General features: G+C 42.9%; 1 protein-coding gene across 12 annotated transcripts in view; it reads right to left on the bottom strand.

The window, feature by feature from the left end:
- GIGYF2 (GRB10 interacting GYF protein 2) overlaps nt 1–16,936 on the bottom strand; it is a 79,294-nt gene that overhangs the window by 49,072 nt on the left and 13,286 nt on the right. For 8 of the 12 annotated variants that reach the window (XM_051782350.1, XM_051782353.1, XM_051782356.1 and 5 more), the window contains 5 exons: nt 15,386–15,515; nt 13,187–13,282; nt 8,742–8,886; nt 1,794–1,905; nt 1,195–1,235 (listed from right to left, as the gene is read on the bottom strand). In XM_051782350.1, the coding sequence (XP_051638310.1) occupies nt 1,195–1,235; nt 1,794–1,905; nt 8,742–8,886; nt 13,187–13,282; nt 15,386–15,515 (524 nt within the window). The remainder of the gene's footprint in view (nt 1–1,194; nt 1,236–1,793; nt 1,906–8,741; nt 8,887–13,186; nt 13,283–15,385; nt 15,516–16,936) is intronic. The other 4 variants (XM_051782355.1, XM_051782358.1, XM_051782362.1 and 1 more) reach the window with 2 other exon arrangements.

Below are 16,936 nucleotides of genomic sequence, written 5' to 3'. Positions count from 1 at the left end.
GCACTCTTTAAAATCTATGAACAGATAGGACTGGGAGGGCTTTGAAAGCACAGATGATAATTTAAGACTCCTATGGCATGTGCCACCATGCACATCTGGAAAATTATTCATATGGCATTTTATGCTACTCTTGCTAAAAATACTGTCAGCTAAGCAAGGACTAAAATACAGTCCTGCCACCTTTTCATTGTCTGTCTTTACATCCAACCTGCAGTTCTCTGTCCTGATCTGTGCTTTATCAGTATGTTCACCAAAGAGGGACTCAGCCTTCAGCCAAGACCAAGAGATTCTCTGGGTCCCAGACAGACAAGCTCTTATTGTACAAAACCTGTCACCAGGCACAGCTGAGCTCCATGCTCATGGAAACATCCATGGAGAAGGAACAGAGTCCCCCCAGAGAACACTCAATGCATGAGCCCACAAAGCAAAAGTCACTGCCATGACCAGAGAGCCACAGTCTCCTTCAGTGTCCTCCCCACTCTCCAAACACAGGTTTTACCCAAATGCCTGTGTTCCACCCCCAAGATGACAGACCCACTCCAGCTCAAGCTGAACACTCAAACAGAAGCACAGGGCCACAGTTAAGGATCCAGCATTCTGCCTGAACATGGCCAGTGTGAAGCATTTCAGAAACAGGAGAGGAGAGGAACAGCAGACAGGGGATCAGGAGGTTCATGTGATGACTTACACTAACTTGATACCCAGTAAATCCACCAGCACGGGAGCCTCGGGGCGCTGCCTCCGGGATCTCCCTCAGCTGGCAAGCATTCAGAAAAATTAACTGTTCACAAGGTCAGCAAGTCCTGGGTGCCAAAACAGCCCACACCAGGCACGTTTCAAAGCTGCCCTGAAAAGGGCTGTTGTCACAGCACATCTGTTCACCAGCACAGCCCCTTTCCCAGGGGTACAGGAGTTTAGTTCCAGTTGTAGACTTCATCTTCATTGAACAAACAGAACCTACTCACTGCAGATTTTTCTTATCTACAACATTCAAATGTCCAATAGTGAAAACAACACAAAATAGGAGAACCAGCACTTTGAGAACACACTTAGATAACCTGGCACAGTATCATGAATCTTGTATCAACAGTATACTTGGAGCAATAAGAAAGGTTTATGTATGTACAGATCCCTTCCCCAAACACACCCTGCTCCTCCCTCCCACTTTCTGCCCACACAGTAACAAAACCATACCTGGATCTTTTCGCCCTGGTTTTTCAAAGCGTCTGTCTCCCCTAGAAAGGCAGAATAGAAGTTTCAAATAAGGTTTTGGAACTGCTCCACTCATTTTAGGTATGGGTCTTGTTTGGCTTTGGTTTTTTTTTTTTTTGGAGGGGACTTTCTTAAAATCAGAGCTTGATGGACAGTATCTTTAGAGGTCCAAGTGACAAGTGAAATTTTCAGGAACACTAATACACACAGCCTTTGGCAACTGGGTATGTTTTGAAATGTGCCCCTAAATGCTGTCAGCAACATCAAGACTAAAACTGAAGCAAATCCTTCAGCAATCCACAGTTTCACCCATCATTTCCACTGCAACTGTCATAATTTACGTTTTCTTAACGTAGTTCCTTCTTCCCAGGAACTCAGCAGAAAAAGTCTTTGCAAAAATGCTCTTTTACTTGCTCCTGAGCCTCTAGAAACATTACTGTGTACCCCATCTCAGAAATTCAGACACTCCACTCACAGATACAACTAATCACCCTTCCTAAAGTGTTTTTATGAAGTCAAAAGGCACAAATGGAAGCTGAACAGATGTGTGTAAAAAACTTTAAGGGCTAGAGTTCTGTTACCTTTCCTCCCAACTCTGTGATCTGTGCATTTCCCTGCCCCCTCCTCGCCCAAATCCACCCTCCACTTCATCAAAACTTCTTTGGTAGAAACCGCTTTCTCCTCGGCCTCTGCCTGAAAAGACAAAAAACACAAGTGTTTGTATAAATAATAATAGAACTTGAAAGAATCAGGTAGGTTTCCCTTTCCTGGTGTCCCTGTGAACTAATCTTGCAGTCTTAAGCCCCAGTGAAATTACCTGGGGCAAAGGAAAAAAGGAACAAAGACCGAAGAAAAGAGTCTTGTGTAAAAATTCTTATCAAGAAGTGCAAGACAAGACAGAACAGGCAAACAATTCTAAAATAAATACCACGCAGAAGAACACAGAAAACAGATACTTACCCAACAGAAATCACCAAGAAAGGATGCATTATTCACACAACATCCACACTGCACATGTGTACTTCACACTCAAAACCCAGACTCCTTTTCCCAGCAAACCCCAGTGTAGAGGCACTGCTCTGCAGAGATACTCCTCTTACTGCTGTGAGGGGTCATAAAGGAGAAGGAAGCCTCACAGCAGTGAGTACCAGTGACTGCCAGCAGGAATCTCCCGCAGGAGCAGTGGGGAGAAAAGAAGGATCACAGGGTGGGTACAGGCAGGGCAGAATGAGGGACCCCATTAGCCACAGCTTAAAAATCGTCCTACTCACTTTTTCAATAAATGATTCTCCACAGACAGCTACCATGTATCAAGCCTCCAGCCAAAAAGTTACACACGTGTCCTCAAACAAAGCATCTCAAAGCACATCTTCAGCGTTTGAGAAGGCATGGGGTGTTTGGGTAAAAAAAACCCCACACAACAGAAAAACAACACCCACACACATCCCCAGACCTTAAAGACAGCTCCCAGTACCCTCAGATTAATGGTTGGGGGGAAGGTTCCAGATCTACCAAAAGATAAACACTGCTTCACACAGTGCTGCAGCACAAGAACAGGCTAAATTACCATGTCAAGGATCTCATGGAAGACAAACAAGTGAAACGTCAATCAGCTGTTTGTCAGGACAATGCCTTTCCTACATGCACATATGCAGTCTCTATAGTCATGTTCTAGAACCTAAAAAGCACCTGATAACAGGAATTCTTAGCCCTGAAAGTATCTCAAACATCAATCCTTTCATATTTCTCTTTTCCTGACTTCAAGGATAAGAATCAACTTGAAGCACGAGGTGCAAACCTGCCCAGGGATCCAGAGGAACAAGACAGAATGACCAAACAGGAAACAAACACCTTGAGAATGGACTGCAGTCCTGGGAGTCTTCTGAAGAAAGTAATAATAAAAAGCCTCTACATGTAAAATCTGAAGACAAATGGATGCACCAAGGCATGAAATGAGGCTCTAAAAAACTGAAATAATCAAGGCAGGTGCAACAGTTTCTCTACTGTTCTATACCAAATCTTGTGGGGGAAAATAAAAGTTGCTTTCCTGGCAGGGAAAAAGAAAAAAGTGATCCACAGATAATCCAGTTGGGCTCTTTAAATACACAGCTGACTTTGTATCAGGCAGAACAGGCTGCAGGGTGTACAAGGAAAAATTCAAAACTCTTCTTTGGACAAGACTGTCCTGTTGTAGACCCAAAGCTGCTGAGTGGCAGATCCCATCACAGAGATGCCTTCCTCACCAGTTCAGATGGAGACTGGGCAAACTGGGAAAAGAGAAACAGAGGCCACATCTGGAAATACACTGGGATGCAAATATCTGGAAGCTGAGCCTCTTCACCTCTGCATTTTTACTCAGCCCTTTTTCTCTGGCCAAGGTGCCTTCTTTTGGCTGTTTCCAGACTATGGAGCCCACGGAGCTGAGCGAGCCCCTCCCAGATTCAGTGTGGTTGTTCTTGCACACACTCAGGGGGAGGCACAGGAGCTGACTGAGCACCCGAGGCAAAAGAGGAGAGATTAGTGTTAGAGCTACAACTGTACTAGAAACACAAATACCTTCACTGTGGCAAGTCTGATACCACAAGGCTGACCACAGTCATGAGTGCAAAACAAGCTGCGAATGCAAGAAAGAGAAAGATGTGAAACAACATCAAGAAGCACAAAGTTTATCCAGGGAAGGTATCATGGATCCCCTAAAATCCTGGAAGAGGACTCCAAGCTGTTATGCTTCACAAATACAGCCCAGGACAGCTCCAGCATCTCATGCAATAGCAACCTTAGCCTAGTTTCTTCACTACAGGAAAGCTCTCTTCCTTCCTCTAGCAAGAGATAGTAAAGCAAAAATTCACAGAGTCAACACAGAACAAAGGCACTGACTCATCTCCTGCCTCTGAGGTAGCAGAGGTGGAAAGCTGCATACACTTTTTCAACAGGAACAAAACAGGTTGTCCTTTTCTGTTTTTTACAGTGAGCAGTGGCAACATTTGCAGCATGAGCAGGCAGGAGTGCACACTGACTGCTGACACCACACACCAGCAGGGCCAGACCTGGTCATATGGGAGTTTTCAGCAGCAAATAAAACAAGAGTCCTGTATAAGAGCAAGAACAGAACCAGCTTCTTAAGAGCAGCATGGCTTGTGGTTGCTTTAAAAATGCATGAAACAACAGCCTGAGAAACCTCCCCTCACTAACCACCCCCATGTTCATCAGTACTTCAGTTGTGCTCAGCCACCAAAATGGTCTCAGTGACACAACAACCTTGCAAAATGCCCACCAAGTGATCTCAGCCATTCAGTTGGTGGTTGCCCATGGGGCACAGGACTGGGCTCCCAGCTGCACTGACACCCCACAGCACTGGGCAGGCTCTGCTGAGGCCACCTGTGCCCTGGTTGTGCCACCACCCCCTGCACTGCCCCAGGGCCCCTCTGCAGTGCCCAGACACCTGGCACACCCTGAGTGGGAAGCACCAAACACACCCCACCAGGCACAGAAGAGCAGCAGCCAGTCAAAAAAACCTGTGCAAAGGCAGTTACTCAGCAAGTGTTCCCCAGATGGGTCTGAGCTAGGACACAGCTAACAGTGCTAACAGAATGCTTGGGAAATGCTTGCAGGGGGGATAAAAATGCACAGAGAAGCACTGACATTCTGGTTCTGCACTTCTTGGCTTACTTTAAACTGAATGCCACTTCTGAAAAAAAAATGCCTGGCACATGAGCAGCAGACTTTTGAAGTGTAGATGTTGCACAAAGTACTGAATGCACAGTTAAGAGATGTCAATAAACCCTTCCATTTAGGAACTGAGTGGAGCAACTGTGTCATTTGTATTTCAGTAATTCTTAAAAATCTCGGAATGAGGCCATCATTCCACTGGATACTGTAGTAACAGCCCCAACTCTCTAACTTGAAAAATAGACAAGTTTGAATTTAAGTAAAAATGTAAGACACAAGCAAGAGGGCAGGATGCAGCACAAACTGTCATTCTGTCATTACAAAAAAAAAAAACCTCCCTAAAAATACAACAAGCAAATCGTTCAAATTATAGCATAACTGGAGTTTGGGGTCAACAATCACAGCCACAGTACAGCGTGGGAAAGGCTGAATAACTGTAGTTCAACTACTGCTGTTTAGATATGATAACATTCCACTTTCACACCATTTACACGCCTTCCAACAGCAGCAGAGGCAGATTACAAAGAGCAAAGAGGGTGGGAGGGGAAAGACTTCGAATAGGAAGCAAAGGACCCTTCATAAGAGTATTAACCGACAAGGAGAACAGCTACAAAACAAGGTGTCTGTGAGCTTACAGCCCATTCCAGGGACCATTTAAATCTCTCCTCATCTGAGGCTCTTATTCATGAATGTTGACATTCCAGCCCCGCCAGCACAAAGCACAAGGCTTAACTGCACACCACAGGGAGCTCCCAGGAAAACAAGTCAATTAGGAAAGAGTCACGTGCAAGTACTTGGTTTCTTTAGAGACTACAACTTCTTTTTTTTTTTTTAAACAAAAAAAATCAAAGCAGCTTTCACATAGTGATCGTTTTCACATCATCTAAACGCAATGGTTGTCAGTAAGAGCTGGTGTGAATTCCCAGAAAATATTCACTGTTCCGCTATAGTTTCAAATCCTGGGAAGTGAATCCCATTTAGAATTCTAACAATAACCCTCCTTTACCAGCAGTTCTTCCCTTTGCCAATGTGTCACAGATTGCCCCTCCTGCTCCCAAACGCTGGAACACAATTCTGTGATTTGTGTCTCAACAAGGGAACTTAATTAACAAACCTAATCCTACATGCAAATTCTGCTCCCCAGTTGCTGGGAAGTCCCTCCCAGACAGCAATCTGGTTTTGGGGAGGCTGAAGCCCACACTGTTGTTGCACACAACGATGTAATAATGTCCATGAAAAACACCAGATAACCTTTTAAACCCAGGCAATTCTGCAGTGCAATAAGAACGTTTTCCAACCGGCAAGTGAAGCAGTTCATTTAGTGAACAAACTCCAAAGAAATTCCAAGTTCTTTTTACTGTAACTTGAAAAAACAGAACTGCATTTAAAGCCTGCTCCTTGCAAGTAATGTGCTCTTCTAAGTCATTTGTCAACAGTCCGAGACTGAGCTTTTAATAAATAACTCTGAAAACAAAGTCCTTAATTACAAGAACATGACGTGTATAATTATGAAAATTGTACAGTTTTGTCCTGGCAGAAACTTTTAATTTCTTTGCTGAGATATAGAAACTTTGGGAAGACTCATTATGCCTTGAGCCCAAGACTAATTGCTCATGGGAAGAGAAGGGGAAGAGGGGAAGAAACAAGCAGCACCCAGGATCAAGGAAAGCTCAGGCAGCTGAGGAAATTTACTGGAGAAATTATCTTTTACAGCTTGGCAGAAGAATGGCAGAGCAGCCCAACAAGCACAGCATATAACAATTCAAACAAATTAAAAGATTAGATGAGGATGAAACTAAAAAAAAAAAAAAAGTGAAAAAGATTGAAACTTTGCAAAGTTCTTGCTAGTATTTCTTAACACATCTTAAAAATGAACTATGAAAAACCAGGAATACAGGCAGCAGCTTTCAAACATCTTAATACTGCATAGATTTTAAGTTCTGTCCACCCATATGTAAGGAATCAAAGTTTACTGCCAAACAAAACTGTCATGCATACGAATAGATTCGATACCAGAATGTCTGGATTAGAAGCCACATTCTGCCACATTTAACCCTGCCACCTCACTGAAACTAGTGGGGGTAATTAAAAAGCAACCCACTGCTCACTGCAGAAGGATGGCATTCACTGTTAACGGTGCAGCAAGAAAACAAGGGAAATTTGACAAAAGAAAACAAAATAACAAAGTTAGAAACAGTCAAGGGATCTTTCTATTCAAACTAGAGAGCACACTAGTGGTGGTAGGACCTCAAATCACCACATTTTAAGCAGCATTCATTTAATTTGCACAATTAAGCCCTGATGCACCTAAAAAATAGCTAATACACGTATTCTTAGCAAAATGAAATAGATGGTAGCAATACACACAGCAAAAAGCAACAACTTCCACACGAGGAACAGAAATATAACAAGGTACATATAAGTAAGAATGTCACCCCAAATTTATGTAAATGCACACCCTTTTTTTTTTAAACTAAACCCTCAGCACTTGTGCAAATACAATGATAAATAAAGAAGGGGAAGCAACAGGGAAAATCCAGTCTAATAAAAGTTTAAATTCATATGTCTTTGCTGGGAAGCAACCACAAGAGGACAGACAACAACCTACAAGTATCTGAAAGATGTAAGCTAAAAAAGAAAGCAGCATTAAGGAAGGAGAAGAGAAATGAGAGAACACATTAAGTCAGAGCAAAATTCTGGTCAAGCATTTAATTATGTATGGAAGTTGTTAGTTAAAATATCACCGGTTAAGGACATTCAGAATTAAATTAGAAAGGGCTCTAAGAGAAACCTCACCTAAGCACCTGCAAAGACAGAGGTTACAAGATTAATTACTCCTGATGATATTTCCAAGTTATTAGCTTCTTACTATTATAAATGCAACTCATCATATTTACATATAAAGCTCAAAAAAAAAAGTGTTCACAGAAGTATGCACATCGAAAGAGATAAGATAAACCCTGGATTTAACAGTTTGGTTTAAACTAGGGAATATGGCTTGAGGACATTTTCTCAATTCATTAGCAAATGTTTGAAGTGATCCTGGATGAGACATCAACTACAGCAAGGCACTATAATTGGCAAGACTCAAATTTCTCCCAAATTCAATTATGTCTTCCCATTAACCTTCTCCTGTTTATGCTCAGGATGTTAACAAATGAAGATGATTTTTCAGAATACTGAACACCATCTACTACAACCTTGACATTGTAAACATATTTGTGCATTTTTCTCCCCTTTCCTTATAAATTGGTTTTAGAGCTTTAATAAAGTTATTTCCAACAATTCTGAACCAAACTATTTCATATTCCACCTCAAAGCCAGGTGGGGGTTGGTCTCTTCTCTCAGGCACTCAGCAATAGGACAAGGGGGCACGGGCTTAAGCTCTGCCAGGGGAAATTTAAGTTGGATATCAGGAGAAAATTCTTTACAGAGAGAGTAATCAGGCATTGGAATGGGCTGCCCAGAGAGGTGGTGGATTCACCATCCCTGGAGATTTTTAAACGCAGATTGGACATGGCCCTGAGTGCCATGATCTAGTAAATGGACTGGATTTGGACCAAGGGTTGGACTCGATGATCTCGGAGGTCTTTTCCAACCCAATCGATTCTATGATTCTATAAAAACCACCTTTCCCTTTTGCTCTCCCCACCCACCACCCTGACAAAGGCCTGTAGCACATGTACCACAGGTCCCAGATGTGCACTGAGGTGTGCAGAACCACCCCGAAGCACACGAGGGCTCTACCACCACCTTACTGGGAAGGTTTCAAAGCTTTAAGGGAAAAGAAAGCAGGCATGAGACAAGCTGGCTCTAGCCAAGCTCCACGAACAGCCCTGAGCAGCTTTAGCCTGGATCACCTGTGTACAGCGCAGCACATCCCACTGGCAGCTCACCTCGACCTCGAGAGGAACTTCGACCTCGAGGAGCCCCCACCACCGTTCCTCCTCCGCGTCCCGTCAGCCGCAGGACGGCAGCACTGTTTACAGACATCGAGAAATTCCTCTGTGGAGACAGGGCAGGGTCAGTCACACACACACCGAAACCACAAGCACTTATCGTCAGCCTAAACTCAGCCTAACCCCGGCTTTGCTTTCCCCGTGCTCAGCACAAGCCCATAGGACTGACACCAGTAAGGAAAAGGATTCCCCGGGCACAGGAGCATCTCTGAAAGGATGTGGTGGACATCAGTGCTCCCGAGTTACTCACTTAACATTGCTCTAAAGGCAGCAGTGGAGCACCTACTCCTTTGGCAGATGATGTTCCCATTACTTAATTGGAACACAGACTGAACACAGACATTCTGCTCCAAAAAGAGACTGGCACTTGCCTACACCTGACACCATGAATTAATGGCAGTTCTAAACTTCATTCTTTGGCGAAGCAGAAACATGTAAAGAGTAACAGAACTTGGATAAAGTTATATTTACCAGTATTCTCTGCAGAAATAAGCCTTTCTTCCCCCCTCTCTAAATATGTCACAGGAGTAATATGCTTTGGGGAAAACTAAGTGTACTTAAGACTTCTGAAATCTAAGTGATACTCCTTTTAATAAGGCAATAAACACCAGTAAAATTCAATTTTATTTTCATATTAATTGCTAAAGAAAAAGCTATTTCAATAAAGAATGGATAATTATAACCAACTCTGGCCCCATTCTCTGAACACAAATAGTTGGAAAACTGGGCCAAAAGATTCAGGAGCAAGTTCAGAAACATTAGCAAGCAAACCTGGATTCACACACACTTTCTGACTGCCAGTTTTAAATAATTAGAATGCAAAGGACTCCAAACAGCTGTTACACTTAAAGCAGGCAAGTGCTTACATCAACTCATCTGAATTACTATGACTTTGAAGGTCTTCAGAGAACAATGAGACAAGCAATTACATACTATTTAAAATCTAAATGGCTAACATCAGAGCCAACAGGCATTTGAAGGAGTTTTAACCCATTTCAGAAACTGCTTGGTATGTGCTTCCTAGAAAAGTAGATCTTCCTTCAAGAGAGAATTGGTAACTAAGAAGACTTGAGGGGAAAGAAAAAATGCAGTCATGCACGGCAAAATAGCAAGGTCAGCCTCCAGTAAATCTGACTATTTTCCCAGCCAGCTCTTGAAGTTTAAAGCAACCATTTCATCAGCAAGTCAAAAGGAACCACCTCCATTTGCCTGGAAACAAATCACCACCTTTCCTGCTGTTGATACTTCTGCTTTTTTATGAAGAAGGGAATATTTCCCTACAAAACCATCTTTAAGCTACTTATCAGATTCATTGTCTTGCATAGGAGATTCCTTATTTTTTATGCCTTAATTCTTCCAGTAAGGACAAAATAGTTATCTCCCTTTTCCAAATGTTCTTTAACTTTGCCATTTCTGTCTGAACTCAGAGCCAATTCCCCCTCCTCCTGTGGCAAAGGGTGAGATCCTCCTGTGCACAGTGACAACAACCCACATGGAGAGATCACAGGAAGCAATAAAAAATCAAAACAGCAAATCCCACCCTCCTACTGATCAGTGTATTCCTTCAATGCCCATCCCTGACAATGCACACCAGAGAGCAAAGCTGCCCCAAAACAGGGGCTCAGTTAATGCTTTAGGAGCAAATGGAAGAAGCCTTTAAGAAACAGATGTCAGGAACTCCATCACAATCAGCAAGAGTTTGAGCCTCCCCTACTCCACGGGCAGATAAGACTAAAACCACTGAATTCTTCCCTGTTACAAACAGGAATAAAGGGGCTGGGCAGAAAGGCAAAGGAACCCGTGCTCCACAGTGCCAGTGGTCCATGGTGGAAAGTTCTGTTAAAGCCATCCACAGAAACCTTCTTTTCTTCAGACACTTCCATGGAAACAGATCTCAGACAAATCTGTGATATTATATAACAAAACCTACTACAAGGTCAATCAGTTGAGCTCTAGGTTAGCTCAGCAACTCTATTATCACTAAAGAAACATTCTACATAAAAAGAACCAGCAACTCCATCCAAAGCAGACCCAGGACCTGTAAGAGGGAATACTGTAACCCCAAGTATCCGCTAGTTAAATTCTACAGGACTAAACAAATTAAAGCTTAAATTCACAGAGTGCCATAACCCACCACCCACACCCAGATAACACATCTTTCCATCAGCCTGAGACAAGTTCTTCCAGCCACAGCACACACACAGCTGCAATGCCAGCGGGTGCTGGGACTGCAAGAACTGCTCTGAATCCAGGCCCAGAGCAAAAGCCTGACAGAGAAATGCTAACAGCTTCACCTGCACCCTACCCAAAGTACCCCTGCTCTAATCAGGACTCCCAAATCTCTGCCCCCCAAGCTCTGAGACAATAATTCTATTTTAAGTATTCACAGAGGGGGTAAAAAGGGACTTTTAAACTATCTTTTATCAATCTTAGCGGTAAGAACTGCCCTGTACCAGGACTGGCAGCAAATCCATTAATATTCACCTCACGATCACTTCTGAACATGATTCTTGATGATAAATGATGTTTATTATGTCATGGGAACAAACACCAGGAATTTCTAGTAGCTTAAATCATGGCATTCCCCTGGTATCTCAAATCAGCCATGGAGAGGGGAAAATGGACATAGAAAACCAGATTGTTCTCGTCCTCTGGGTCCCCAGAAAGCATTAATGGAAATTTATTAAAAAGGGAATATGGACCTCTTCTTTCAGATTAAGATTTTTGTGGAGATTGTGGAGAACTGTTAAGGTGCCTAAAGGTTCCTGTATGATTACAGGTGAAAAGGAGCAGGAGAGAGCAGTGACACAGGGCACACCAACTCCTCAGGACTTTTCAAGACCGGTGAAACACTGGGCACTGCAGCAGAGGACCACCTATCCCTGAAGCTCAGCAGCACTTCCCATCTTGTCTGTGCCAAGAGGCCACTCAGCACACTTTCAATACCACAGCCCTGAACTCGTATTAGTCCTCCCAGAGTACACCAACAACCTCCAAAAGTGGGTGTCCCCCTGAACAGCCAAAGGCCTGCAGTGCTCTCTGAAGGACTCCACTGTGCTGCAGCAAACAAATCTGTCAGGGTATTTACACCGAGGTTCACTCTTCTGCTGTGCTACTCTATGTCTGGCTGAGCATTTCTTGTTCCTGCTCAAGAACAGGAGCTGGGCTAAGACTTCCCATAAAAGCACCCTCTCAATCTCAGCTCCCTTTTTAGTCTAACTGTGACATGACATGAAGTGCTTACAATGTATCCATGTGAACTCAAATACAACTGCTGATTACAAACTAAACCATCAGCACCTCGTGTCAAAGGACAGCATCCTACAGAGATACAAGAAATATGAATCAACTCTGAAGAGGGAGGAATTCCAGAAGAGGTGAAGAGGATATACAAGAACACCCAGGCACAAAATGAAATGAAGAATTCAAGAACACAACAGCACGGAGCAAAGGAAGGAGGGTGCTCTTATATCTTAAATTAATAGTAACACTACCCACCCCTGCAAAAATCAAAGTGCTCAAGCCAGTAAAGATACTCAGCTTTCTATTAGAAAAGTAACAAAATAACCAAACAACAGTATTATGGAGTAAGTGCTAAGAAACATGACAAATTGGAGAGCAGCTTCAAAATCAAAAGTTCTGACAGCCATAAAGAGGGAATCAATCCAGAGTCAAACGTCAGAGGCACTGTCCAGAGCAGGGCAGGCAGCTTTCTGCACTAGGAATGCCATTTAAATCCAGGGTTTTTCAACTACCCAGATCAGTCATCTTTGAAATGGCATCTTTATGGACTGCCTGTTCTCACTCTTATCTTGTTCACCAATCAACCACATACCTATGGAGACCAAAGGAGATAATCAAGCAATTGCCTGTGTATGGAGTCATTAAGAGCACTGGATCCTTCTAAAAAATGCTAACAGTCAAAAAAGTTCACCAGTTGTCCAAAGGGCACAAAGTTGAAGCTACAGAACTTAGACACTTCTAGGACTCTATGATTACAAAAGAGAAGGTGATCTAAAACCTGGAGAAAATTTTACTGTTCTGAAAATGGCACATACTCAAAAAATAGGTAACATTTCCCAGATGGTGATCCTGGATTTAACAAGCTGACATCCACAGAACACTGCATGACAAAATATCTGTTCAAATTTAAGACAACAATTGAGCATGAACAGAATTTAAACTTTATGCTGACACCGTGCTTTCATAATTTCTTTCTCCAAATTCTCCAAATCTCAAATTTTATGGTTACTCTTCATTTTGTTGTTTTATGGTATACTCTTCATTTTGTCTTTACACTACTGACAATCTAAAGATTTAACATAAACAAAAAAAAGGATACCAACCTGTTCTTCTTCTGTAAAAGGTACAAGTGCCAGTGGTGGCAGGGGCTCCTCTTGTAAAATAGGCAGAAATTCCTTATCCAGAAGGTCTGAAGGTATCTGTATCAAAGGAAAAGAGCTTTCTACTATATCCAAGTATTTCCACTTCAGGGATGATGCCACAGACGTTGATTCACAAGAAATGTTATCCTGCCAGCTCTGTGTCCATCCACCCAGTGCACCAGTGCTTCCCATAACATTTACCAGGGGTGGGTGGAACTGCAAATTTACCACCCCCAGAAAAAAAATTCTTATAGATTTCCAAAGAACCCCCACACACAAGTTCACAGACATCAGAATACAAAATTACACAGCACTGCAGCTCAAACCTGAACCAAGTGAAATTTCATTTGGTAAATTAAAAACTATTGCTTTAACTCCAATGCACTTTATAGCCAGACTTTTATTCAGCAAAACTACCACACACAGCACAAAGGCTGTATTTGATTTAAAGTCAGCAAGTCCAATTTACAACCAACAAGGAGAGTAAAAAACCACAAACAAAAAACCCAAGTAAAACAAAACTATATGTATAAATTAGCTAGAGAACACTGATGATTTAAATCAAAATAAACTTTAACACTAATTTTGAATCAGAAGCTCCATCAGCAGATGTGACCTTGAGAATCTGGACAAGAAGCTGCAATTACAGCCAAGTGAGGTCTAATTATGCCAACAGAAATCTGTTTCAAAAACATTTAGTTCAGAATACTAAAGACTTTTTATATTTTCATTTGGGCACATGCTAGCAGAAGCTTTCCTGCTTTCAGTCAATGTATCTTTTAATCAGAAAAGCAATCTTTGCTGGCTGAAGATGAAGCAAAGTTGAAGATGACCCAGTGAAAAAGGACAGGGTACAAGACACAGCTTAAAAACGTTGCCCTGAGTAGTTAACTAGAACGACTGTCAAGATAACTAGAATTTCTCAGCCCTCTGGAAACACCTGGGTATCAAAAGCAAGACTCAGTGTAATGATAATGCCTTTCTGGCAAACATACAGGGAGAAAATCTTCTTTTGGACCACTCCTAAGGATGGGGAACTTCCTGTGACACAGGATATTCCAAGGTTGTTCTGGATCAGTCACAAGTGCAGAGGCCTCAGCAGCACCTGCTCTAGCACAGTGAGCCTCTGGCTGGCTGGCTTATTCCAGCACAGCACCAAGGTTTAAATCACAGCTCCCAAGGCTGAGCAGGACAGTTCTGCATGTCAGAGCAGGACTTTCAGGAGAACACACTTCACAGGCTCACAAACACCCCTGACACTCAGTGCCCCTGTGGAAGCAGCACAGGGCTCCCAGCACGGAGTGTCAGCAGGGCCATGGCAGGGCAGGAACACAGAGCTGGGTGTGCACAGCCCTGTGCCAAGCTCAGGGCACAACCTGACACCATTTCTTGCAGCCCCTCCCTCACATGAGGGATTGAGATTCCCAAGGCACTGCACGCTGCTTCAACAACAAACCAACCTCTGTCACCAGCTGCAGGAAAACCCAAGGTTTACAAATGCAGAATGTTGCCTGAAAGGACCTCTGAAATTTTACATCATCTTTTACACCACTGAGAGCCTTGTTTGAAATGAAACCAGGAGGAAGTTCTTGACTTTCTACACTGTCCTAATGCATTCCATGTGCCTGATTGTATTTGTGTCCTGATTCCCAGAGAAGGGAATACCTGAGGACTGCTCTCATTGGGCCAGTTACCTGCCAGAACGAACAGCCTTAATTTGGGATAAATGTGGATCCATTGCCGTTTTCAGATGATCTGCTAACATGATTTATTGCCTGACTTTGTAGCTGAATCAAATAACTATTACGCCCTACATAAATAAAATCCTACTGAGGCAAGCAAATATGCACAGCTGCAAGGAGACTTTAACCCTCAGTCATCTGTGGCAGTGGGACTGAATATGGCAATCAGGTTTTTTGTTCTCCAGGGTACAGGAAGTTGCCCCTAAAGAGGCAAAAAAAGAATCAAACATAATGAATGCAGTAAAAGTGGGATCAAATAAGTACACACACACACAACCCCCCCCCACCAAATCAGACCTCTTCAGTCGGGGATGCCAAGGGACACATGATTTCTCTGCCCACAATCCCAAAACACAAACCAGTATTCCTGATCTCAAGGCTCACTAGGAGCACACCCATGAGGCCTTTCCCTGCTCACCTTGTTATCCTTTAGAAAAAGTGCCAGCATTTCTTCTCTCCCGTAGCGATAGTCTGCTAGTTTGTACTTGGGCAGGGCCGGAGACAGCGGAGGGGATGTCACGCTCCCACCGCTGGACAGGGCTCGCAGCCTGCAACAGAGACAAGCCATGGCACTGACTGAGGGGGTGCCACCACCCCCTGGGCCACTGGGCCACCCCCCCGCGCCACTGGGCCACCCCCCCTGCACAGGCACAACAAACAACGTGCAAAGGAAAGACGAGCCACAGCTTCGGTTCAAAACTCAACCTCGGTGCTCCAGCGGTGAAGAGCTTCCCTCATTTCACCCACAGCCAGGACAGAGAGAAAAAACATTCCCAGGAGCACAGCAAGGAACTGAACTGGCCCAGGAAAACTCTTATGTTGAACATATAGCAAGTTACTGCACCCCTAAAGCCTTGCCTGAGCTGCTTGCACTGCCTGCACACAAATCAGTTGTCCATCTTCCACAGATATTCATGGCAACATCTTCTTTTGGACAAGAAAAATTCTTACCATGCTGAGGACAGTGCAGCAAACATTAACCACGAGTTTATTCAGCTGTTTGGCAAAGTTTAACACTACAGCACAGTAAATTTTGCAATGGGTTTTCTTCTTGTGTCTCTGGAATGCTTCTTTACTACAAAACCTTTTCCAGAAATTAAAATTAATGGTTTGTTTGTTGGGGTTTTTTTAGAGTGCATATATCATTTAGCTTGGGGTATCAATAAAAAAGATGCACAAAATACAGTGCCACTATTTCAGAGACATTTCCAGCAGTAGTCTAACTTATGGTAACGGATAAATATGCAATTACATTTGCTCCCATCCCATACAGGCAAGTTAATGGACTTCTTGCACATAACATCTTACCATTGTATGTGATTCCCACCCTGCAAGTACATTAGTCTCCCTTCATACAGTCATTTCCTCAGCTTCACAAATATTCTATATTTTTAGGAATTTTTTTTTGAAGAATGTTTCACAAAAGGATGTATGTGTCAAGAAACAGAACCCTGACCATTTTCCTACTTTTTCCTTAATGTGCATCTTAGAAAAGTAAACAACAAAACCTCTTCTCAACAACTGAGAAATCCACGGAAAGGAAGGTGCTCTAAACTGTAACAGTGATTCAGAGGTTACCTTTCACCTAATTATTGAAGCATGCTTTGATTTGCTTTATTGTTCTTTAAACAGAAAGGAAAAAGCAATTTGCAAGTCAAATGTTGATCTTATTTTTTTAGTTTGGTGCCACCCCGTGGCAGGTCCTTTACACACCACTTCCAAACAAAACATGCCTGGGGAAGAATTATTCCAAGGATTAGATGGCTCAGTGCAATGTTCAGTGTTTGATCAATGCAGACCAAACGTGGCCCAGAGTTTCACTGTGAAGTGATACAGCAGCTTGTGTGACAGACACGACTGCACTGCAACCCAAAGCAACAATTATAAACCTTATATTCCATCATTCCTGTAAAAATCTAGTAACTCACTCAAGTATAATACATATTCCATACACAGTCTAATCTGGTTT

This window comes from Manacus candei, unplaced genomic scaffold (assembly GCF_025592945.1).
Source record: "Manacus candei isolate 608988 ecotype Guabito, Panama unplaced genomic scaffold, ASM2559294v1 h1tg000015l, whole genome shotgun sequence".
Taxonomy (NCBI): domain Eukaryota; kingdom Metazoa; phylum Chordata; class Aves; order Passeriformes; family Pipridae; genus Manacus; species Manacus candei.
The sequence above is the reverse complement of the archived record's forward strand: the minus strand, read 5'-3'. Positions and strand labels throughout refer to the sequence as shown.